This window comes from Sturnira hondurensis, unplaced genomic scaffold (assembly GCF_014824575.4).
Source record: "Sturnira hondurensis isolate 20B ecotype Veracruz unplaced genomic scaffold, ASM1482457v3 Scaffold0001872, whole genome shotgun sequence".
Classification (NCBI taxonomy): Eukaryota; Metazoa; Chordata; class Mammalia; order Chiroptera; family Phyllostomidae; genus Sturnira; species Sturnira hondurensis.
In genome coordinates this window covers 38,791,612-38,815,146 of record NW_028074503.1, presented here as the reverse complement: position 1 = coordinate 38,815,146, position 23,535 = coordinate 38,791,612, and the positions used below count along the sequence as shown (strand labels likewise).

The window sequence follows — 23,535 nt, the reverse complement described above, 5'->3', positions numbered from 1 at the left end:
GCATGTCCTGTTTTATTATTTGTTACAAAACAACAGTAATCGCAACACTGTGTACTGGCAAAGGAATAAGTGCACAGAAATGGAACAGGATAGAGTCTAGAAACCGACCCACGTGAATATGCCAAGTGAGTTTTTGACAAAGGCAGAAAAGCAATTCAGCGGAAACCGGACTGTCTTCTCTGACAATGGGGTTAGCACAACTGGATGTCCGCACACAGGAAGGGGTCCTCATCTTCAGTCTTTGTTTAAAAATCAACTCACAGGGTGAAACCAGCTACTAGGAGAATGCAATGATGAGCTCCTCCCTGGGAGAAAGTGTCTACACACCACACACCCAAAAAGGGACTTTTATCCAGAGCTCTCAACGTCAACAATAAGAAACTGTTTTTTTAGAAACAGGCAAACGACTGGATTAGTCACTTCGCTGAAGAGGCCGTATGGAGGGCAAAGGAGCACAAAAAAAGGTGTTCGACATCATCAGATGTTAGGAACATGCAAATTAAACCTCAATGTGTTATCCCTAAGCCTTAGACGCCCCTTCACATGGAAGTCACCTCAGATTGCCGATTCCAAGAGGTCAGGGAATGTGCTCCCTGTTAGAAAGGCTAGAGTAACAGACTGCTCAAAACAGCGACTGCTCGGGAGGGCGCGGAGCCACTGGCACTCTCGGCGCTGCTGGTGGGGATGGAGAACGGCACAGCCATCTTGGAAGACGCTTTGGCGGGTTCTCGTGGAGTTAAACAGCCCCATTCCTAAGTAGGGCATTCCTACAGAACAAAAGGCGTATGTCCGCACAAACGCCTGGGCGGGACTGTTCACAGCAGCCCTGCCCCGACTCCCCCGACTGGAAACAGCTCCAATGATCTTCAGCAGGTGCATGGCAACACCTGCATTTGCAAACTGTCTGACTCGGCAACAGAAATGACACTGGGACAGCAACAACTTGCGTGACTCTCAAGAGCATCATGTTCAGGGAAAGAAGCTGGTCTCAGAAATGTATGGTTCCTCGTCTGTGGCGCTCTCAAGAGGGCAGAGCTATGGAGAGGGATCTATGTCGCTGGATTCGGTGATTCCCGAAAGGACTAAACTCAGTGAGGACCGGGGGCAGGGGAAAGCCTCCGTGAGAGGTCAGCGTGGGGGGGTCTTTCAGGTGACAGACGATCCTGTAGATGGGGTTCTGTGAATCGGCGCATGTGTTAAAATTCCCAGAACAGCACACGTGCTCACATGGAAGTCGGTTCCACTGCGTGCTAATTAAAAAGTGAAATGGTAGAAGCTAACAGCAGTTAGAACTTTGTGCATGATTATCACGCACTTTAAACAACAGGTGTCAGTCAGCAAGGCCCTGGTGAGAGTGGAACTGCTCCAAGCTCCAATACCGGTTGCTTGTCTTCAGGTCACAATTGAAATACCTGGTTCGGTTGCAGGAAAAAGGAATTGTGCAGGGACGAGGGGGGACGAGGCGTCCCAACGAGGTGCTGGCTGCTGTGGCTTCCAAATCATATTGACGAGAAGTTAAAAAAATTAAAGACACAGAGTTGGAAAGGTGGAAGTAAAACCATCAGTACATGTGTGTTCGGGAAGCAGGGAGACTAGAAAATACAGAGAAAAGGGCCTCACCCCCGCCCCAGTGCAGATGTTCTGGGCGGAGGCTGACCTGAGCCAAGAGAGAGAGAATTTGTAAGTGAACCCTGGAGCCCTAATGTTAAACAGGACTGGACGCCGTCCGACCCAGAAGACAGGCCGTCGTTTAGCGCTGGAAGCGACGAAGCTCTGAGAACGGCCAGAAACGTCAGGAGCCAGGAGTTCTGAAAACGCCACGTGTCCTGGGGGAAAAGAGCGCCCAGAAATCTGCTTCCCGGTTGCGCTGCGACGAGATGGGCTAGCTCGTTCGATGATGACGAAGTGCTCACCCTCTGATGGGACAGAGGCCACAGAGCCTGTGGGGGAGGGCAACCTGCTGCCAGCCCCACCCCCACCCCCCGCCCTGATTCCCATAGTCAGAGCCACACGCCTACTCCTGCCGGCGAGGCAGGGAGGCGGGCAAGCTCCCGACGCTGAGTGAGCGAGGCAGGACCTGCCCTGCCCTCTCGGAATTCGCAGCCAGTGACCTCCAGGTGCACACTGGGCTTGTGCACGGCTGAGCCGCCTCCCCCCATTAAACGTGCAGCCCGTAAAAGGAAGGGGCCAAGTGCATTTGGCAGAAGGGCTGAGAGAATAAGGGAAGAAATGACAGAGTGAAAGAACTTGGCGGCGAGGCTGGAAAGGCAGACCTGGAGCTGGACAGCGGTGAGGGAAGCTGGCGAAGAGGATGCTGAGTTTACAGGTCTGTGGCGGGGAAGGAAACCTTTTTAAATTTTTTGTTTTGGCTAGAGTTCCTCCATTCCTTGTGCCGACTGGCATCGGCGGTGTGAGATTTTCTCCCTGAGTAATCCTGCCCCTTGGCACAATAGGCAGAACGGGGGTTGCCCGGGTGCCCACTCGCAGAGGACTCTGTGGTCTGCACATGGGACAGAGCAGTGTCCAGCCTCAAAGAGGATGGACGTTCTGACACACGCCGCAACAGGCATGACCCTGGAGGACAAATGCTTGGCGACGTGGACAGAGGGGCTGGTGCTGTGGGATTCGCTTACCAGAGGTGCCTGGGGGAGCCAAACGCACAGAGACGGGGAGTGGAAGGGCGGGGCGGGTCCTGGGGAAGGGGGAGGGGCGGACGGAGTTAGTGTTCGCTGGGCACAGCCTGTCGGGTTAGGGAGAGAAACCGCTCTGCAGGTGGGCGTGGCGATGGTTGCACAACAACGTGAGTGTGGATGCCACTAAACTGCACACTTAAAACAGGTGAGATAGTAACTTTTATGGATACGTACTTTACCCCAGTAAAAAATGTTTCCGTGTAGGGAGTCCTACAGCTTTCGGGCATTCATTGTGTTATTAAAAATGAATATGACAAAGAAAAGACATGTGAGCCGCATCAATCGATTTATGAGCCACGCTCACAGTTTATCCTTAGCTCCTTTTCTCCCCCTTCGCTCGGTTTCAGGGCCCAAATTACCCAGGAAACGCACCAGAGAGCCTACCGATTTGGAAGTCATCCCAGGGCCCCTCCCTGCCCTTCGTACCCTCCCGTTCCGTTCTGTGAAAGTTGTGCCAGCCGCGGGGAGTGGAGAGGAGCCTAGCAACGAGCGAGCCCCTCGTCTCTCTGCCGCGTGTGCCGCGGAGGGATCCCTGGGACACGGGGTGGCGGGGACGGTGCTGTGGTTCCGTGGCCAGCTGCTGGCTGTGGCTCCCCTTCCCTTGCTCGCTGTGAGGGCGCTGCCTTCCCCAAGGGAGTGCGTGGTCTGTACGGCAGCCTCGGGCAGCTCTCCCTGCCGGTTCGGAAGCTTGAGGCTGTTGGGAGTGGAGGGGCTGGCAGGACCCTCTTCCCCCGGAACTGCTGGGGGCAGCGGGGTGACTCGAAATTCAGGAGGCAGGGGACCCTGCTGGTGCCTCAGGAAGTGTCTGGTCTAGTGGGGACCCGTTATGTAAAACACGGACACCCAGGTCAGCTCTCAGGGCAGGTGTCCAGGTGGTGGTGGGCGGGGAGAGAAAGGCGGTCAGGTGGGACCCTGAGGACAGGCACTGGAGGGGATGAGGGGGCTGTCAGGAACGAAGGAGGACTCGGGGGCTTTTCAGGACAGGCACGGAGGGCCAGATGGGTGGCTCGTGTGGGAGACGGTGGGAGTGGCACCAGAAGGGAGCATGTCACGGAGCCACCGAGTGACCCAGAGCTGCAGCACGTCCGTCTGCTTCCTGGTCCAAGAAAGTAACTCAAAGCTCCAGAGAGGTAGCGCCAGAGGTGGCCTCTGGGGACAGAAAGGGACAGTGTCCAGGGCCCCACACAGGACTTGCTAACAGTACCTACAGCAAGACCCTCGGTGCCCAAAGCACAAACAGAACAGGGCGCCGTCCCCGAACGGAGTCAGCACAGGAGTGGTTCCCACTCCTGAAACTAAAAATCCAGCGTGGGGTGTGCGAGGGTCAGGCCTGGGGCCGGGCCCCGGCTTCCGGACCAGGAGGTCACTCAGTGGGTTATGATGACGTGGGTGGGTTGAAGGGCTCCCAGGGGTGGGCTGAGTGGGGGTGAAAGGTGCCCGCAGTTGGGGACGAAGGAGACGCCCTCGGAGGGGCAGGGCTCAGGCGGCACAGTCTCTTCTGTGTGATGTCAACTCGGTCCACTCACCAGGCCTCTGCTGCCTCCCTGGCCGCTGGAGACCACGATTAATGGGATGAGGGGACCCTCCGGCCCCTTCTCAAGCGCTGACATTGAATAACCCTTGGTTGGGAGAACCTAAATCCAGGGTTATCACTAGTTTTAGGACTTCCTTTGGGCGAAGCGGCCGTACCCAAGGCACTGAGGCTCCTGGGACTTCACGGCCCAGCTACACCCATGGGAGAGCCGAGAGCCTTCTTCTGCGGTTGGTGGAAAGGCCCCCATGGTCGGACCCAACGCCACGTTGAGGCAGCAGCTGGGGCTGTGGGCGGTTTCAGGCTCCCTTTACGGTGGAGAGCTTGTCTGCAGATCTGCCAAACGGGAAATAAATTCTGCAATGTCACCCTTTCCTAAGGGCCCCTGCGTTTTCATGATGCATGGTTTCCCCGACGAGGGGTTTCCCTGGAAACAGCAAGGGCTCAGGAGGCAGCCTCACCATTGCACAAGAGAAGCTGGAGAGTGTCACATGCACGCTGGACTAAGAGGGCGCAGGGCAGAGGGACCAGGACTGACCCACTTGGGGGTGGCTGCTCCTATCTCTCCACGGGCGCTGGGGGACAACCCGACAGGCAGCTGCATCTGGACCTGAGATGGAAATCCAAGCAGGGAGGCCCACAAGGTTAGAAATTTCCTACTGTCGTCCTCCAGCTGGGGAAGGCCTGGAACCCCCAGAGGCTTGTGTACGAAGGCCAGTCCTGTAGGAATGCGGCGATTCCTTTCGTGCAAAGATTTCTGGCCAAACTGAACACTCAGATGAGGCGTCAGGGAAACAGCAAGGCTGCAGCGAGAAGACAGGAAAAGAGGGCCCCTCCTACAATGCACCGTCTCTGTGGCCACACACATTCAGTTCAGGTCACTCCATCCAGCCTGTTGCCGCTGCCAGTTGTGCTGTGAAGATGCCCTGATGCCCAGCTCTACCCAGGGCCTTCGAGGATGCTCAATTCTCCTAAATCAAGGCCAACCACTGACGGAGCTCCACACGCGGACGGCTTGGGCACTCCGCTCAAGGTTGCAGAGGGAGCCAGGCTTTTGTCCACTTGTGTGTGTGTGTGTGTGTGTGTGTGTGTGTGTGTGTTTGAACCACTCTACACTCCTGTCTCCTGTGCTCTTGGTTTTAAAACCTGGGCCTGTGGTGGCAAAGGGCGCCGAGCGGCACCTGCACCCAGACGCCCACCTGGGCTGGCCCAGGACTAGGAAACAACTTCCTGCTCTCCAAGCCACACTCCCCTTTATAAGTAGGGCTGATCTCGAGACAGGAGCCAGGTGAGCACCTGGATGAAGTGGGACCTGAATGACGGTGTGGCCGACCTTTCTGAGGGGCGCCGTGTGTTTCTGGGGATATGGGTTTTTTTGTTGTTTTGTTTTGTTTGAGAGGGGGGGCAAGGTTGGCACTCCTCATTTTCTCCAGGCTTACCCTCCCTGGGCCATCAACCCCATAGGGAGAGGGGGTCAGAAACATGCCTCCCTCCCAAAGGTAGTCCTCCCTTTCCTGCCCTGCCATGGTCCTGCAAGTGCCACAGCCGAAGCTGGGGTGGGTGACCGAGACCCCTGCGTGAAAGCTAAGCTGGAGCGGAACTCCTGCTCCTCACAACTTTTGCAAACGGTGGATGGCGCTGACAACACATCTGAAACTCTCCCGGCCTGTGGCAGATCACTCCCATCAGCGATGGCAGCGTGCGTGCAACAGGTCATGACCCCATCTCACTTCTGGGTGGGCGGTTCCAACCTCGAGACAGGAGTTATGTTGTCAAACCAAGAAGCAGGTGAGGAGCATCTACGCCGTCCCTCCTACTAAAAGCTAGAGTACAAAAGGTCATGTCCTTCTCTGGGATTAGAGAAGGACATCCCCCCAGTCGCCCTGCTGGGTGCTGAGAACATTGTGTGAGCTCATGTGTGCGAACATGTTAAGTACATACCAGCACGGGAGTGTTTGCTGTTGTCCGAGTCTTTGTAGGAAGAAAAATATTTTTACAAGCTCAAAGTATGCAGAGACGTGGCAGAAGCAAGCACCGAGAAAAGCTGTTTATCTGGTAGAATCAGAGTCAGAAAACTACAGAATTATACATTTTCTTCCAGTAATGGCCTGTAAGCAAAACATTCATATTCTGTTCTCAGAGACAAGTTCAACCGTCAATACAGGAGTTGAGAACCCAGAGGATCTGTTCAAACGTATTCGTCACCCTGCGATGTGTCTGCCTTGTTCAATTTAGCCTCAGGAAATCAGAGAGAAATATTTCTGGGTTAAAAGAAAAAGTCTCATGAAAGACCCCCCAGGGCACTCGCAGCTCTCTGATCTTCTGGAGGAAGGGCCGACTACATCTTCCCCTCATTTCTTCAGCCGGTGTTGAAGGGCGTCCTTGGGATGGGACAGCAGAGCGGATGCTGGGTGGGAACGTAATGTCAGATGGAGTCAGGACGGACAGGAGCAACTGAAGACAAACACAATTGGGGCTGTGAGCTCGATTAAAGCGGATGAGCCCCAACTGCGGGGTACGAGTGCCCTGCTCTGTCCTGGTGCTCTGTCCTGGTGGGGGCCTGGGCATGAGGTGTGGGGCCCGGGCTCGGACACAGGGTGCCCTTGTCTGCCCACGGGACATCTGCCCACCTTTCCATCTCCTTCCAAACCAAGGGAAGCTGCCTTGGGAATTGCTGTGTGAACTTAGCCTGGCGGGAGGGATGGTGCCACTCAGCCATTTCCAGTAGTGTGACTTCAGTTTTTGACGTCTGGGTCAGGGCATAGCTTCTGGATTTCATGGTATTTTTAAGGAGTCAAAGCCAATTAAAATCAACCTGATTGAAAGCCAGCCAGGCCCCTCTCCTGGCTTTGCCCCTACCTGCAGCCCCTGCCAGGTTCCACCAGCTGCTGTTGGCTCCAGGGAGATGAGACCCAACCCCCGCCTCCTCGTTCACGAAGCCAAAGTTTCGGGTTGGGTGCTAACATTATGACTGACTTACTTATCTTTTCGCTGCTCTAGGGAAGTATCTTTAGTGCCTGCTGGCCTATAGAGCACCTTGGTGTGAATCTCCCTAAAGGCCCCGTTTGGATAGGTAATTTTAAAAGGCTTCCCCCAGGTGTGCCTCCCACCCCAGCCCCAGGCAAAGGGCTGGGTGGGCTGAGCTGGGGGGGGGGGGCTTCATGCGGAGAGCGTGCTTCCCAAGCAGCAAGAAGGCGGCCCTCGAAGGCCTGCCTTCCAGGTCTGCTTCCGGCTCTACGGCACACTGGGACTTCGGAGCTAACCATGCCGAATCCTCGAAGGATCCCTTCATTGTGGGGCTCCCAGTGTCTCTTCTGTGTACTTTCCTTTGTAAAATGCCGAAAGTAGTGTGATTATTCACACCCCTTAAAAACTTACAAAAGTAAAGGTTCCCTTGCAAATCCTGACTTTGATTTCAAGTGCTGCTTTCCCCCCTGTGAGTTGTATTTAGATCTGAAACCACGTGTGTTCACACTTCTTCATCTCATCCTCCTTCCTACTCCTGCCCCTCCCCCCACGCAATTTTGGGGAAGGGGGTGGAACACCTTTACGCTATCAAGTCAGGATTTGGAAACAGTGCCCTGAGATGCCTTCGGGGCCCCACAACTATTTAGAAAGGAGATGACCACGTTGGCACAGCCACCTAGGAAAATATTCCCAGGGGGAGGTTGGGGCTGGGGCTGGGTGTGCCCTGGGCGTGGGGGCCTGGGCACAAGGGAAGGGCCAGGCACTACGCTGTAGACCGAGTGCTCCCCAAATCCCAAGTGCCTGTGGCATTGGGGTCACCTGGGGTGTGCCCAGAGTGGTCCTTAGGGTGACATTTCACAGTTCCTGGAGACCTCTGCCATGGAGTCACTCGGCAGGACAGACAAGGGGGGGAAGCTGGTGCCCAGGAAGAATGACAGCCTGCTTCCTCAGGGCCAGAGGAAATCCGGTGGGCCCCACACTCAGGACCAGATGGGTGACATTCAGGTCCAGTGCAGGCAGGGGTGTAGGGACCCCACCCCCCTGCTGGTACCTGAGGGGCCCAGAGTAAGATGCAGGAGCCCTGAGGTGGTGCCTTCAGAGGCCCTGGGCTGCCTTAGCTCCACCACCCCACCCACCCACCGGGGGCTTTCTCTGGGAGACTGGCTTTCAGGGAGGGAGGGAGGGAGGGAGGGAGGAGCAGCTTCCTGGTCTGGGGAGGGGAGAGCTCTGCCCAGGGAGCTGCCTGCCTGTCTTACCCCAGGGCCGAGATGGAGCACTGACGCTCGCTCCAGAGAGGATGTTACAAAGAGACCTAAACGCAGATTTAGACACATTTAGGGAGCGCTTCCTCCTCACCAGGGGGAAGCTGAACCCTTTAAAGAGCCTTCACTTTTTGCCCCTGCAAAGGATGCCCTGGAGTTTGGGGCAGCCTGGGCTGGAGGGGGAGGGGGCCCTGGATTCAGGAGTCTGCCTGGGATGGGAAAGGTGGGCAGCAATGACCACAATGTCCCAGACCGTCCTGTCTGGGGACGCCCAACTCCACGTGTGCTCCCAGGAGGTCTCGCCTGGGCCCCTCTCCCAAGTCGGGTGATGCAAAGGAGGAATACAGCAGAGCGGCAAATGGGGGGCGGTGGGGCATACGGCAACCAGGGGTCTGCGTTTGGGACGTTAAAAGCAGCCCAGAGGAGGTGGGGATGAGGGGTGCCTTCAGTCTTGTCTGAATCGAAGATTTGTTGACGGCGGGAGCCAGGAACTAGACCAGGGAGTTTGCATCTATGCGGGTTCTGTTTAAGAGGAGCTGGTCTCTGGGGAAAAGGTGAAAAAAAGTGGAAAGGGTGCCCTGGTGCGGCGGCGGGGCAGGGGGTCCAGGGTGCGCCAGCCAGGAGAGGCCAGCGCACACCCCTTCCCCGGGTGCCCCGGCAGACACTCCCACCCACGGTAGGACTCACCGGGCAGGGTATCCAGCTGCGGGCCTCCCCTCCCCTTGCGTGGCCTCTCCCCCGCGCCCCCTCCCCCGCTGAGCCTGCGGCAGTGCAGCCACGACACCGGCTCTGGGCACAGGCGGCTGAGTGGGTGGCAGGCAGGACGGCCATGGCGCGGGCTGCGGGCGCGCGGGGCTGCGGGAGGCGCTGGCGGTGCGGGCGGGGCGCGCTGGTGGCCTGTGCCGCCTGGACCGCGGGCTGGGTGTTGGCCGCCGCGCTGCTGCTCCGCGCGCACCCGGGCGCCCTCTCCGAGCGCTGCACCGACGAGAAGAGCCGGCGCATCCTGGCCGCACTGGTAGGTCCCGCTGCCGCCCTGCCCTGCGGCGCGCACCCGGGCGATGGGGGTGGGGGCCCGGTGCGTGGAGTGCCGGACGCGCGCATCCCTGTCCCCGGGACAGGCACTGTGCCCCGGGAGCCCTCTGTGGGCGCGGGGGTGTCTCTCCCCGGTTGCCAAAACTGGCCCTTTGTCCCAAGAGTCTTCCTGCCCGACTGCTCTCCCACCACCTCTGAGCCGCGCTGCTGAAGAAAGTTTGTGGGTTGGCGCGGAGTCTTTCGACAGTCCCCCGGTGGCCGCACCTCGGGCGGGCCCGCCGGGTTGGGGCTCTTGGCCAGGATGCGGGCCAGGAAGCCTCTCGGGGCCCCATTCTCTCGTTCGGGCTCCGTTCTGCGATTCCACGCCCAGCCCGACGCAGAGCGCAGAGCGCTGCCAGGGTCCTGCCCGCTGGACCCCAGGCAGAGCGCGCACCTCCCCTGAGCCCTGCGGACCCTCGTCGGGGAGTCCGCAGGGCTCGGTTCCTCCAGGGGAGGGCCGGGCCAGACCGCCGCTCAGCTGGGCTGGGAGGAAGAAATGCCGCACTGGGTCCCGGAGTCTGGTCAGCTGCGTCCCCCCCGTTGGCCGCTCCTCAATCTCTCAGTTTGGTTCGGAAGATTATGCGCATTTAGGCGACTTGTGCAAAGGTGGACGTTCCAGAAATGAAAGCCAGGAAAGTCAGAGAGGGCGGCTGCTACTGTTAGGGGGGTTTTCGAAGAGTTTATTCACTTCCCTGAACAGCGGGGGTCTACGCGTGTGGTGTGAAAAGTGATCTATTTTCTAAGAAATCTTCAAGAAACGCCTGGGATGTTGTTGGTCCGATTACTTACATAGTGTAGGTGATCAAAATGGGATAGCATAAAGGTTTTCAAGTAAATGGTTGTTTTTTTTTTAATTAAAAACATGAGATGGGAAAACTTTAAGAAAGAATGAGTGAAAGGTACAAGCTAAAACAAATCATATTTCCTGATTGATTCTGACATATGAACTGATCACAGTGCAAGTGAGACACTTGTCATGGACCCTACATCCTACCTACCGTCACCGTCACCATCACCACCCACCCACCAGCACCTACACTGAAGCTCGATCAAGTTTTCTTCAAGTCACGTGAGCCTGTTGATTTTCTCAGTAACGCATCTGAAACATTTCTTTCATTTGGGGGGGAACTGATAGACTATTTACAGTGAACAAAGATTCCTAGTTTGGCCAGGATGGAACACTTCTGCTTACAAAAATAATATAACAATTTTGCAGAAATTGAAAAATGAATTCCATTTTTCATTTATTTACCTTTGGTTGAATGGGGAGAGGCCAAATGGAAATGAAATTAGCCTAATATAATTTAAGTAATTGCTCCTCATAACTTTCTCAGCATTCAGCTTGTGAATGTAAACCAATCTGATCAGAGGTTCCACCAATATGTCTCCAGTGGCAGCCAGATGGGGTGGTTTTAAGCCTGACAAAAAGCCAAACAGACTGGCCCTACTTCTGGAGGTCTCTCCCTCTCCTGTTGCCAAAAGAATGGTTTGAGATACCAGGTCTGTCTTCCTCAAGTTCATTGCCGTTGTCTCAGTGAACTGACTTTTGGGGGTGCACCGTTTTGGAGCCTTGTTGGAGGCTGTGGTCCCTCACACGTGCTCAGGACCTGGCCCTGTCTCCCCCTCTTCCCCCCGAATCCCTCTCTCCTTCTCCCTTCTCCCTTCTGACGCATTGAGGTGAGCCCCACGCAGCACCCTGGCCCCCTGTTCCCCAGGACTCCCCACACTAGCACGAGGTCTGAGTTTGCCCCCAGGCTGCAGACCCAGATTACTAGGCCCCGGCTGCTCGCAGAAGCTGGCACGGTGGCCTCCCCAGGCTCAGGCTGAATCGAGCTTCTGTCTCTGGTCTCCCAAGCACTTTCGATTCACTCTGCCTGGCTTTTATCCTCAATAATGAAGCTGCTGTGAGTCTTCTGAACGGCCTCCAGACTCTCATTAGCTTTCCCTCTGGATACCAGAGCACAGAAAGGGTAGCTGCGCTGAGCCACAGGGACCCGCCACCCCCCAACCCCACCCTCGCTTGCGCAAAGACAGCAGAGCTGTGGGCAAGGCCCAGCGTGTTCTGAGCACACCACCCACTCTCCCCCCAACCCCACCGTGCTCGGGGGCATCCCCAGCCTGCCAGGGGGCCTCGCCAGAGCAGAGGAGCTGGGAGCTAGGCCTTCCGCGAGCCCCAAACCCACCCACCTCCCGAGGGAGCCCACTGGACTTGTTCCAGAGAGTTGAGCCCTGGGTCTCAGGGCTTCAGATTTTTCTCATCAGACTGCGGCGCTCTCTTCGCTGCCGCCTTTCAGCACCCCCGGTAACCCAGACATCCCCGTGCCCTCTTTGGCCTCGCTGTGGCGTTTCTTCCGCCGGGCTGTTCCAGAGAGCAGGGCCCACAGGCTCTGACTGTCGGGCCGAGGAGCTGCCTCTGTTCCGCGGGCAGGGCTCCCCACGCAGAGGGCTGGGCCGCAGGGCTTGGCTGCCTTGCTGGGCAGGCACCACACGCAGCCGTTTCACACGTGTCGTTTCATCTACTCCCCTCATCAACCCTGGGGAGGTGTGTGCATCGACCACCCCATTTCACAGATGGAGAAACTGAGCCCTCACTCACGCAGTGTGTGGGGAGCCAGGGTGAACCCTGTGCCGTCTGATGGTATACACCCCAGAGAGCAAGTACCTCCTTGGATAACGAGAGCCATCAGGAACAGCGGGGTACACTTCACCCTCCACAGCACATCGCTTTCAAAGCATCTCAAGAGATTCCCATGGGCTCTGTCATCCAGAGGCTGGATCCCCTTTCGGCTGCCGCGGCTCGATGTGATTGCATGTGGTTATCTGCATTCCGGGTTCCTCTGCATCGGCACAGGCTTATCTTTCTCTGCGGTGACGGGGACCCCCGGTCCCAGAGGGACCACGGCACTCAGGGCACATGTCCAGAAAGGCGTGAGAGCAGAGGACGACTCCACTCTCCCATGCGCTCTGGCTGTGTTTGTAATGTGCCTCGTCCAAGGGCCAGGGGTGGCCGACCGCGGCCCAGGGTGGCTGTGGACGTGGCCCAAACGAAGTGGTAAACTTACCTAAAATGTGATGAGATTATTTTGTGATGACGTGTCACCATGCATTTAATGTGTGGCCCAAGACAACTCTTCCTCTTCCAGTGTGGCCCAGAGAGGCCAAGAGGTTGGACACCCCTGAAAGCCATCTGCCCAGGGGACTGGCCACTTGCTCTGTGACTCTGCACTGCACAGGGTTGCTACTGGGCGAGGAACCCCATCGTGTGACAGGGTGGGGACTTACCCCTCCTCAACAACAAAAGCAAACGCACTGAAGAAAACCCAGACGTTAGGCACGACCTCTGAGACTCTGTCACCCGGTGCCCAGGCTGGAGTGGACGGGTTTTGTTTTCACCCGAGGAGTGTGATACAGGGTGGAGAGACTCTGAGGGGTGACCACTGAGGACGGTCCCCGGAGAGCTGGGCGTGTGGACAGCATGCATTTGCAGGCCCACCCACAGCCTACCGGGAGCACGAACGCACCGGAGTCCCAGTGATTGGAAAAGGCTGTCTGATTCCCACCAGCCCCCTTTTCGCCTGGGGATGTTGCGGGTGCACGCATTTGGGCACAGAAACGTGTGTCTCCCAACGGGCACTTAGGACCGCCTCATAGTCAGAGAAAACTGGCTTTAACCATGGGATTCAAGTCAATAAAACCACCTTTTTTCAGTTAAAAATAGCTCCTTTTCAATAGGACCTGCTGCTGATTTCACAAATGTCTCTAACATGACAATAATTATTAATTAGTTTGCAACCTGGTGATTTGTGCTTTTGGCTTGCTTTGTTTACAGGCTAGCTGGAGCATTTCTCTGTGTGCAGTGGGCACAGACCCCAGGAGACCCTGGGGCACTCTCACACTGGGGACCGGGACAGCCGGGGCGGACTGAGCTCAGGTTCATTTGCGTCCTGCGTGCGTGAGAGGTGTAGGAACCGAAATGCCCACGACCCTCCCCCCTAAAGAGGGACAACAAAGAATAGCTGTGTAGTAACTGCATTGGGGGTGCTGGCTCTAACGCAAGCAGTCTCCTCTGACGAATGAGGTCACGGAGCCCCGAAAGTCAGTCACGGACCTCAGAGCTCACCTGGGCGCCTCGCTCTTACCTGCTGTCCTTTCGGAGGCTTGACACCGCATCCCTGAGGCCTTAACGAGCCGATCTTCGGAAAACAGCCGACCTGAATGTTCCCCTCCAAAGTCAATAGGTCGTGTGCCAAGTTCAATGAGTAGACCATTGTTCGAAATATCTTGCAACTCCTGTTGGGAATTGCCTTCCAAATTTGCAGGGGCAAGTCTTGTACAGATTTCAGTTTGACTTGGACTTGATTTCAGTCCAGCTTTGCAGGGAAGGCCGAGCTGTGGGGAGCCCGAAGGAGCAACAGGGGTAAGCGAGTAAGTAGGTGAGAGCCTGGGGCAGAGGGGCACCCCCACCAGCAGGTGGCCCTGACTCTGCCCGTCAGGAATTGGTTGTATGGGGCGCAGACGTAGGAAACGCACTTTGATCGAAATCCCCAGTCCGTCACTCACAGGCCTGTGGTCTGACCTTGGTCTCCACACCGTGAAGTAGCCTGGTTCTTCGACCACCCCTTGTGGCTCTACAACTCCCGCCATTGCACAGGCCAAGTTCATTGCGACGGAGCTGCCCTCGACCCCCTTGTCCGAGAGGCAGACTTGCAATTTGTCTTTCAAAACTGAGCTTGGATGCATCTGTCCTGGACCAGGCCTCCCTGGCTCCCTGCTTCTGATGCCCAGGGCTGGTCGGAAAACTAGCCTTCTCTGCGATGACCAGTCCTCTGCACCCGTGACCTTGGTTGGCCTTCACACATCTCCTGAGGCACGGTTTTGTCATCCCCTATTACAGATTTGAAAACAAGCCTCACACCTGGTGAGGGGCAGAGCCCGGAGGCAAACCCGGTCTTCCGCACACCGCAGCTAGCCGCGCTCCTGCCTTCCCCATGTCATACCCCACTGTCTTTATGAGGCTCGACGGCAGCCACCTCTGTTCTGTGGACCCCAGGGCCTAGTCCCGGTAGTTGGGGTGCAGCTCCGCTCCTGTAGAGCTGGACGTGTTCATTGGAAGGTGGCCAGGCGTGGCTGGGACGAGTAGGCCCTGCCTGTGGCCACTCCTCCAGCCGACCTGTTGTCAGGGCCTGGCCGGACTGTCTTCTTAGGGACAACATCAGCGTGGTGAGCGGGTCACTGGTCTCCCCACATAGCACCTGTCGGAAGGGCCCCCAAAGATGAGGAGAAATGCCCCAGGTGAGGGCTCCTGGGTGTCTTCCTCACCAGCATCAGGAACCAAACACCCTCCCTGTGGGTCCCTGACCCAGAGGTCAGAAACCACAACTGAGCCCACGAGGTTCCTCCCTTCTGAAGTGCGTCCCTGGTGACGTCCTCTCTCTGGTCCCATGGACACCAGCAGTCGTGAGGCCTGTACCAACTCCCATTTCCTGCAGCCAGATTTCTGAGCTCTGTGACCCTCCTGGAGCCTCCGGGCCCCACCAGCGTAAGGGCCAGAACTGTGGCCTCGGGCCCCGCTCCCCGAGATCTGACCTAGCGGCCCCTCAGATGGGCTCACGAGCCCTCGGCGGCCCTACCACCTGGCCGTGCCCTCTCGCCGACAGGTGAGAAAACCGAAACGCAGGTGGCGAACCGCCTTTCCCGCATCACCAGCTGGACGGGCGGAGACCTCCCGCTCCCTCTGAGCACTGATTCTGAGGCCCCCGGCCCTGGGCCCGACTGAGACACATGAGAATAAGACAGGTGTGCACCCACCTATCACTCAGTCTCGCACAGACCCGAAGAGCCTGTGGGGTTCGGACTTGCCAGGTGTCAACGGCTGCTGGACGCATCCCGAGTGCAGGGAGCGGCCTGGGCTCTTTGCCTGCCCCCCCCCCCCCCCCGTCCCCACTGTGTTGTAACCCTGTCCTCTATCTCTTCCTTCCAGTGCCAGGATTACCGGGGCGGGGCGCTGGCAGGCGACCTCTGCGAGGACCTGTGTGTGGCAGGGAACCTGCGGTACCAGCGCTGTCTCTACTATGACAGGGGCAAGAAGGTGCTGCAGGCAGACTGGCGCGGCCGCCCCGTCGTCCTCAAGTCCAAGGAGGAAGCCTTCTCCAGCTTCCAGCCGCCCGGCCTGCGGGGGGGCCCAGCCGAGGACGAGGGTCCAGCCTTGCCGGAGGCAGAACTGCTCCTGCTGGTGGCCGGGGAGGTCAGGAGTGCCCTGGGCCTGGAGCTGTCCGAGAGCAGCCTGGGGCCTCTGTGGCCGGGCCTCCGGGGCCCACAGTGGCGGGGCCAGCTGGCCAGCCTGTGGTCCCTGGTGCAGCAGGAGGAGTTTGTCCTGCTCAGCGTGCTGCAGGGTCTCAGCCCGCACGCCCTGCCCGTGCTGGGCTCCTGCGGCCACTTCTACGCTGTGGAGTACCTGGCGGCCGGCAGCGCCCACCACGGGGCTCTCTTCCCCCTGCACGGGGCCTCCAGGGGCCCGGCCCGGGCCATCAGCGACATGGCGCTCAGCTTCCTGGACCTGGTGAGGCAGTTCGACCAGGGCTTCTCCCACCGCCTCCACCTCTGCGATGTGAAGCCCGAGAACTTCGCCATCAGGAGGGACCTCACGGTGAGTGCTCCGCAAGGCGGGGTGTGTCACGTGGGGGACTTTGTGGTCCAGTGCGGGGGTCAAAAATGAGAGAATTTCTGAAATCCTGGGAAACAGGGCAACATGATGCAGCCTTCTGGCCCGCCCTACCCGAGCTGCATTCGTGAGAACTCAAAGGGCTCGTGCACCCTCACCCCACCCCAGGAAGGGGGACCATAGTGACAGGCGGGGACAGCAGGGGCCTGGGCTGTGACCCAGCAGGCCAGGTCCTCCCTGAGGCCTGTCTTGGTTTTCCCTACAAAGCCTGTCCTTGCAGAAAGCAGTCCTCAGGGACCACGGGGAGGACGGCCTCAGGGGGCTTTTGGACGACGGCCCAGTTGGGGACGCTGCCTTCAGACTGCCCAGGCCCCATGACAATGTGCAGAGTTTTCTGGTACTTCCTTCCTGGAGGTTTGCGTGAGCTTATCTTCCTTAGGTGAGCCTTCTGGAGGGACACGTAAAGTTTGGGTGCCTTCCACAAGGGACAGGCATGCCCAGTGGAGATGTGGGCCCCTCTCCGGCATCCACGGAAATGAGCAACTGAGGACGAGGAGCAGCAGCAGGAGGGCTGCAGTGCCATCCGAAGGTCATCCCTCCCCACCCCCCGCAGCTGGGCCAAACCCAGGTGTCACAATAAGGGGCTGTCTGCCAACCCAGGTGTCATTGCCTGGGGTCCTCTCGGACACTGCCGGCAGCTGCAGGTGAAGGGCCAGTTCAGCTTGATTCTGGCCCCCTCGGTGGGCTGGTCACTGAGGGGCTGGCTCACAGTGGATGATGCTCTTCACCGAGTGAGAACGTGGGGGACAAAGAGAGGTCCTGTGACAGCCAGCCAGGGCCCCATGGCAAGTGACACAGGGATGTCAACTTAAAGAAACAGCCTGAAGTCACGTGAACCCACTGTCCTGTCAAGCCTTTGTCCATGCGAAGGGCGTTGCAGCATCTTGCCCAAACTGCTTTGTCCTAATAACCTGTCCCTGGTGATCCCCAAGGGGCTGATAAGCTGGGGGGTCTTCTTGAGGTTCCAGAGGGTTCTGGTGAGTTCCAGGAAGAGACCCGTGCAGATGACCTGGGAAGGGCAGGGAACCCTGGGCTCATCAGCTTCTTTCCCGGAGCTGAGGTCCTGGCCAAGGCTGCCTGACCTAGTGAGAGGGGACATCCCGTGCCAGACTCGGAGGGCCGCTGCTCTCCTCAGGGAAGTCCTGGGGATGCAGCCGCCCCGAGGCCCCGGGAGAGGAGGGGTGCAGAGCTCACACAGCGAGGGGCCAGTTCTCCCGGCATCAGATCCCACGGGCATTGGTCTGGGTGTCGGGGCATGATGTCAGTGGAGGGGCCTGAGAGGCTGTCTGGGCTGGGTTTCCGGGAAAAGTTTGGGAGAGGAGGTGCTCCTGGGTCCGCCCGGGTGTGGCCCCCCTCAGGTGGGCCTGCCAGCATCTCCAGCAGAGCAGGTGCGGGACTTCAGTTCGATGATTCGATGTGTGGACGGACTGTTCCAGAAGCCCTCGGGCCCTGGCCCGGCATGAGCATGGGTGAGGGCGGGGTGCTAGCACAAGATTCCACTGTGCTCACCCCCCTCAGTGAACTTCCTTCCAGGGGCGAGGCTCCAGGAGTGAACTTCACCTACAGTTTTACAACTTCTGAGTAAGAAACAGCCCTTTCAGCACCACCAGAGAGCTTGTTAGAAATGCAGGTTCTCCGACGTTCCCCGAGGCCTCCAGAGCTGGAAACGGGGGGTGGGATGTGGCAATCCATGTTCGGGGAGCAAGCCTCCAGGTGTTCCTGATGCACCCCGGCTACGGGACCGCAGGCGGGGCCTCCCTTTGGGCCAGGTTGCAGCGCCCAGCTGGCAGGGGTGGGCGGGAAGAACCGAGGCCTCAAAGCCGTTCACTTTCTGTAGGTTCCCACGTCCAGGTGTTGACAGTTTACCCCCCAACACAAGTACAAAACACCACTGTGTATGCCAGCAAGGGCTCCTTTCAAGCCGGTGACATGTCTCCTACCCCAGAGCCACACTTTCCAGGGGACATCCTTTCCAGGCCAGGATGAAGCCTGCAGACGGCGTGGGTTGGGTCTGCCCACCGGGGAAGAGTTTGCATTCTGAGATGCAATTTAAGATGCAGTTTACGAAGCCTCCTGCAGCTTCTCTGATTTGTTTTGTTGCCGTTCCTATTTTAGGTGCTTACGGTTCTGCACACAGTAGCTGTAACCCCTCCCTTGCCTTATGGAAAAATTAAAAAATAAATCTGGCTCTCCTAGGTGATGGGAAGGGAGCCAACAGAAATAGTGGGGAGAGAAACTGCAAGGAGCTGAAGGTCCATCTGGGGGGCCCAGGGGCAGCTGGGGGCGTTGCCAAAAACTGTAGGAAAAAGAGAAGGGTCTTGCAGGTCCAATCATACACTGGAGAGCCAAAGAGCTCATTAGCATAACCTAGTCCTTTTTCAGTCTATTAGCCAGTGCAAATAATGAAGTGAGCTATTTCTTTTGGCTAAATAATGAGACAGGAAAAACTGATTAAAATGATAATTTCTGTGTGCGGTGCCTGAGTCAGTAATTGGGCAAAGCTCTTCACAAGGAAACATCTCCCTGTTTTGTTTTCCATTATTCTCCCCACATTTTGAAATAAATTATCTTCCCCCCTCTGTTTTACTGACTATTCCCCGAGAAACTTTCCTGCCTCTCGGCATCCGTCCTGAGTCAGACACCGAAGCGAGGAACCTTTTCTCCGAGAGGCCGCCAAGCAGAGCAGGGAGGGGGCGCGCTTCGGTGTCGACCTGAGAAGGCTTGTGCGGTGCCGCCGACTCCCTCAAATCCATCAAGTCTTTTAATAGCTTTTTGATACCTTGAAGCTATGAACTGCTTGATTTGGGCCAGCTCCAGGTTTCCTCAGGTTGTAGTTCCTCTTTTTTCTTTTTTTAAAATTCAGGTGATGGAGGGAAATCTGCATAATTTAGATGTTATTCTTGTGGTTTTGACGCCTCTTTGGTTCGAAGCCAAGAAGCTGGAATTCCAGGGGTCGAGGTTCTCACACTGAGGCAGGGATGCGAGGTCCGATGCGGCGTCAGGCTCCACACGCACCAGGCTGATGGCAGGGACATCGGGGCTGCCATCTCCCCCCGCGTGTCCCTCCAACCTGTTGGGGGCAAGGCAGTTGACCTTGGTGACAGAGATGCCACCAGCGGGTGACTTAGATACCATCTGCCTCCTCCTCACCACCGCGTCCGCCACCCTGCCTCTTGAATGTGGTTCTCTTCTGTCGTTTCTGTTTGTGCGGATGGATGACCTGATCTTACGGCCTCCCGACCCTTGGCGGTCAGCCACCAAATCGGGAAAGCTGGGAGGGAGGCAGTTCCTTCCGAAGGCATTTTGGAGGTGGAGAGCTGAGAAACACTGGGAGGTGAAAACAGACGTTGCTGAAACAGGGCTCCAAGTCCCTGGCTTCCCCCGGTGACAGCCAAGGCCTTCCTTGCAGCATAGTCGGTGTCGCTGTCATCTGCGAGGGGAATAAAGCCTCGTTTCCCCGATGGCCGGGCTCAGCTACCGGCCGCAGAGCCCTGGGAACAACCTGCACCCCCAGGACCTTGGCTTGAAGGCAGGGACAGAGCTCCCTGAAGCCTCCCTCGGTGCCGAGCCCACTGCCCCTCGCTTACCCTTGCTGTTTGGTGACAGGTGGTGGCCATCGATGTGGACATGGCCTTTTTTGAGCCCAAAATGAGGGAGATTCTAGGGCAGAACTGCACAGGAGACGGAGACTGCAGTTTCTTCGACTGTTCTTCCAGGTGCGACCTGCGCGCCAACAGGTGCGGCGCCCAGCGCGCCAACAGCAACCTGCAGGTGAGTGGCGCAGGCTGCTGCTGGGCGCTGGCCTCTGCCAGCGACTCGCCACGGCCACTGTCACCCACACAAGCTCTGTCCTTGTGATGTGCCACCTGAGCTTCCCCCCTGCCCTGAGGCCACAAGTGGCGTTTTCTACCTGACACAGGGTGGCTTTGCCCCGGATATGAGGTTTTTCCGGGGGTCTGAGTCCCAGGATGTCTGCAGGACCCCCTGACCCCGGAAGGCCCTTGGGGGAGGGGTGGGAGCACAGGTGAGGTCACTAAGGACCACTTTCTGGCTCGGGGCTCCCAGGGGGACTCCCTGTCCCCAGTTAACGTCCCCCTGCCCTCCCCCCAGGTCGTCTGTGACAAGATATTCCGACACTGGTTCTCCTCGGCAATCAGGAGCTCCTCCGTCTCCCCCCGGCTTCAGCGGCAGCTGCGAGAGGCGGTGCAGGAGTGTGCAGACCCCCGTGGCCCGCAGACAGCCTCTCCCACCATGTTCTGGAAGCTTCGGCACCTTCTCCAGGCCATGCTGCGGGAACTGCGGGAGGCGGAGGCATAGCCACCACTGGGCTGTCAAATGCCCGCTCAGGAGAGGTGGCCGCTGCCCGGTTTCAAAGAGGAGACGTTTTCACCCTGCAAATGACCATGGCCCTCCGCACGGGAGCCCGCCTGACGCCATTCCTGCCGCACATCCGCAGTGGGCCCCTGCGCCGCCTCCTCTTCGCTCCAACATCCGCCTTGCCCCCCTCGGACGGAGAGGCCGTCCTGGCCTCTGACCGTCCCCCTTTTGAGCAGGACACACGGGAGGTGGGCACAGAGGGTTTTGCTGGGGGGGCCCTTCATCCTGAACAGCACAGTCCCAGCATGCAACTGCTCTGAAGAAGGGGCCTGTGATCGGAATAGACGTTTCTTCCTGCTGCCGATGCTTGCTGGGTAAAAAAACCGCGCTGAGTGTTACATAGGTGTGCATGCATACGTGTGTGGGTGTGAGGGCACAGGTTCATAGACGTGCACACCAGTGAGCACACATGCCTGAGGGGGTGTGAGCGGGTGTGGGGGGGTGAGCAGGTGAGTGTGTGAGGGTGAATGTGACGTGTGGGAGCTATGAGACAGGGAAGGCGGCCTCCCTGGTGCGTCTTGGGGACGGCTGGCCTGGTTGGCGGAGCACAGCTACCGTCCCCTGGGCATCTGACGCAGCAGGAGCAGCAGCCGGTTGTGAGGAGGTGTGCGCCAGTGGATCGGTGCGTGGTGCTGGAGTGTGTGTGAGGACGGCCCGCACGGGCATCGGTTGGGGGCTGGACAACTCCAGGCTGGGTTTAGGGGTGCCTGTCCCCCAGTGCAGTCTGTCTTCCTGGGGTGCAGCGTTTGCAGGCCTCAGGGGTTTGCCCTGAAGAACATAAAGCAGAGGGACTTGGCCCGACCGGGGCCACAGACAGGGCCAGGGCCAAGGCCAAGGCCAAGGCCAAGGCCAAGGCCTGCCCATCAATGGGACGGTGGCCCAACCACAGGCTCACATCATCTGTCACATGCCGGCAGCTATGATTTCTGGGGCGTTTCTTACAAAGCTCTTCCCCGAAAGACAAACATGAGGGAAGCCACACTCTGGTCACTACCCTGGCCAGGCCTGGGACCCTCGGGAGCCAGCCAGGCATCCCCTTAGAGGGACGCATCCTACTCCAGTCCCAGGAGACTCAGCAGGTACAACTGGTCATGCAGGAGGCACACTGAGACAGACATTGAGGGAGCTGGGACAATCCTCGTTGGCGTGCCGACTGGAGAAGACAAATCAATCTGAAGTTTAAAAAACCCCATGGCCAATAGACAAATAGACCAATCCCGCGCTATTTCTCTGCTCCTCGCCCACCCCTTTCGGGTCCAGTCTCGGGGACAGCCTGCTTCCGGTGCTCGAACACAGCCCCCGGCCGCCCCTCAGCTCCCCCTGGGCCATGCCTTGTGGGGCAAAGAACGGCCCAAGACCCCACAGCTCTGGTTCTAAATTCCGAGGCTAAGGAGCGGAGTCAGAGGCCCCGAGTCACCCACTGGGCCCCTGGTCCACCACCACGGCACGCACGTCCTCATGTGACGGAAGTTCAGAAAGGCTCCCCTCTCATTACGAACCTGGACAACTGGGAAAAACCCACCTCGGTCACCTTCGTGGCCGGAGCAAATGAAAAGTGAAGTTTGGTGCCCAGGCCTCAGAGCAGCCGATTGTAAACCACAGGGGACCCGCTGTCTGCCTACCCGGCGGAAGTGAGGGCCGAGGTGCTGGGGTCTCGGTGGACCACAGAGCCGTCTGGTTGGGCTCTCTTTGTGCGCATGAAACAGAGGGCGAGGCAGGGAGGGGACAGCGGGGGCTGGTGGCCTGTGCGCCGAAGCAGTCAGCCTCTGCACTGTGGGTCTCGGGCCGGCTGACCCTGGGGTCCCATCCCAGCCTGGAGCTCACTGGCCAGGCTGCAGGGCTGGCTCCAGAAGGGGAAGAAGTTCGTTCTCATTTCCACCGAAATGGAAACAAATGTTTTCGCTTATCCTGGAAACTATGCACTATGTAATTACCCAACACAATGGTGTTTTTGTTGCGGAAAGGGAGCAGTTTCGTCCTTTGCCCTTGGTTTCTCTCTCACACACACATGCGCACACAGCCCCCACTTTCCCACCCGCCTGCATTTACAGCAGGGCTCTTAAACTCTCTCTGGTGAAGCTCGGTTTTCTGTTTTGTTTTTTAAATTTTCCAGACCCTTGCAAAACAATGCCTTCATATTGTTTACCTACGATGAACCCACAGGGCTGTGTCAGTATTTGGCAGTGATGCCCCACAGCAGCCTCTCTGCTGGTGGGGAAACGGGGCCTAAGCGACCCCGACGCTTTGTTTTGATGACACGCACGCTGGACAGACCACTGTCAGATGGGTGGGCGGGGCTCGGGATGGGGAGACTATAAAGGGGGTTCAGCAGCATGGGCGGTGTGGCTTTCCGTTGCATTCGAAGTAAAGCAAGTAGAGCTTAATTCGCCTCCAGTGCCTCTTCCGAGTCAGCTGTCCTCTGTTATCCCGACACCTTATCGTCAACGTTACCTTGTGATGAAACCGTCCAGAGACAAGCAGGAGCTGCACAGAAATTGGAGGCAGTTTGGGTCCCCGGCTGCTGTCCTCCAGACACCTGGGCGATGGGTCCCTGGAGGCCTGGGGCATCTTTCCCACACGGTAGGCCAAGGGACTCTGACCCCCTCCTGGGGCCCAGGAACCCACGGGTGGTCCTGCAGCCTTGCTTTGCCCAGAGCCTCTGGCTGCCAGTCTTAACGGAGCAAGTGCCATTTTGTCCCCATTTCGTTGGGAGGTGGCCTGTCTGACAGCTCCTTGTTCCCTGCCTGTCAGAGTCCAAAGAAAGTGAAGTGCCCTTTGCTTGCGGCCGGGACAGACCGCATGTCTATTTCTATGTCTGAGGCGGGCACACCTGTGGGTGATCAGAAAGGTTGCTGTCCCTGAGCGGACCTAGCTGGTCCGCAGGTGGGGACCAGGGCCACCACCTCACTTTCC

General features: G+C 58.0%; 1 protein-coding gene across 1 annotated transcript; it reads left to right on the top strand.

Annotated features, from left to right (window-relative positions):
• Nucleotides 1–8,899: 8,899 nt before the first annotated feature.
• On the top strand, nucleotides 8,900–22,884 carry DIPK1C (divergent protein kinase domain 1C). The gene is made up of 4 exons (XM_037035847.1): nucleotides 8,900–9,468; nucleotides 15,505–16,170; nucleotides 19,852–20,016; nucleotides 20,356–22,884. Exons 1-4 carry the CDS (start codon nucleotides 9,283–9,285, stop codon nucleotides 20,560–20,562), a joined length of 1,224 nt encoding a protein of 407 aa, XP_036891742.1. The 5' UTR covers nucleotides 8,900–9,282; the 3' UTR covers nucleotides 20,563–22,884.
• The last annotated feature ends 651 nt before the right edge of the window (nucleotides 22,885–23,535 follow it).

Excerpts from the sequence above, each read along its gene's own strand:
- DIPK1C (XM_037035847.1), top strand. The coding sequence starts at position 9,283 with ATGGCGCGGGCTGCGGGCGCGCGGGGCTGCGGGAGGCGCTGGCGGTGC. Across the intron at positions 16,171-19,851 it reads CCATCAGGAGGGACCTCACG|GTGGTGGCCATCGATGTGGA; the intron begins GTGAGTGCTCCG and ends GTTTGGTGACAG. Across the intron at positions 20,017-20,355 it reads GCGCCAACAGCAACCTGCAG|GTCGTCTGTGACAAGATATT; the intron begins GTGAGTGGCGCA and ends CCCTCCCCCCAG.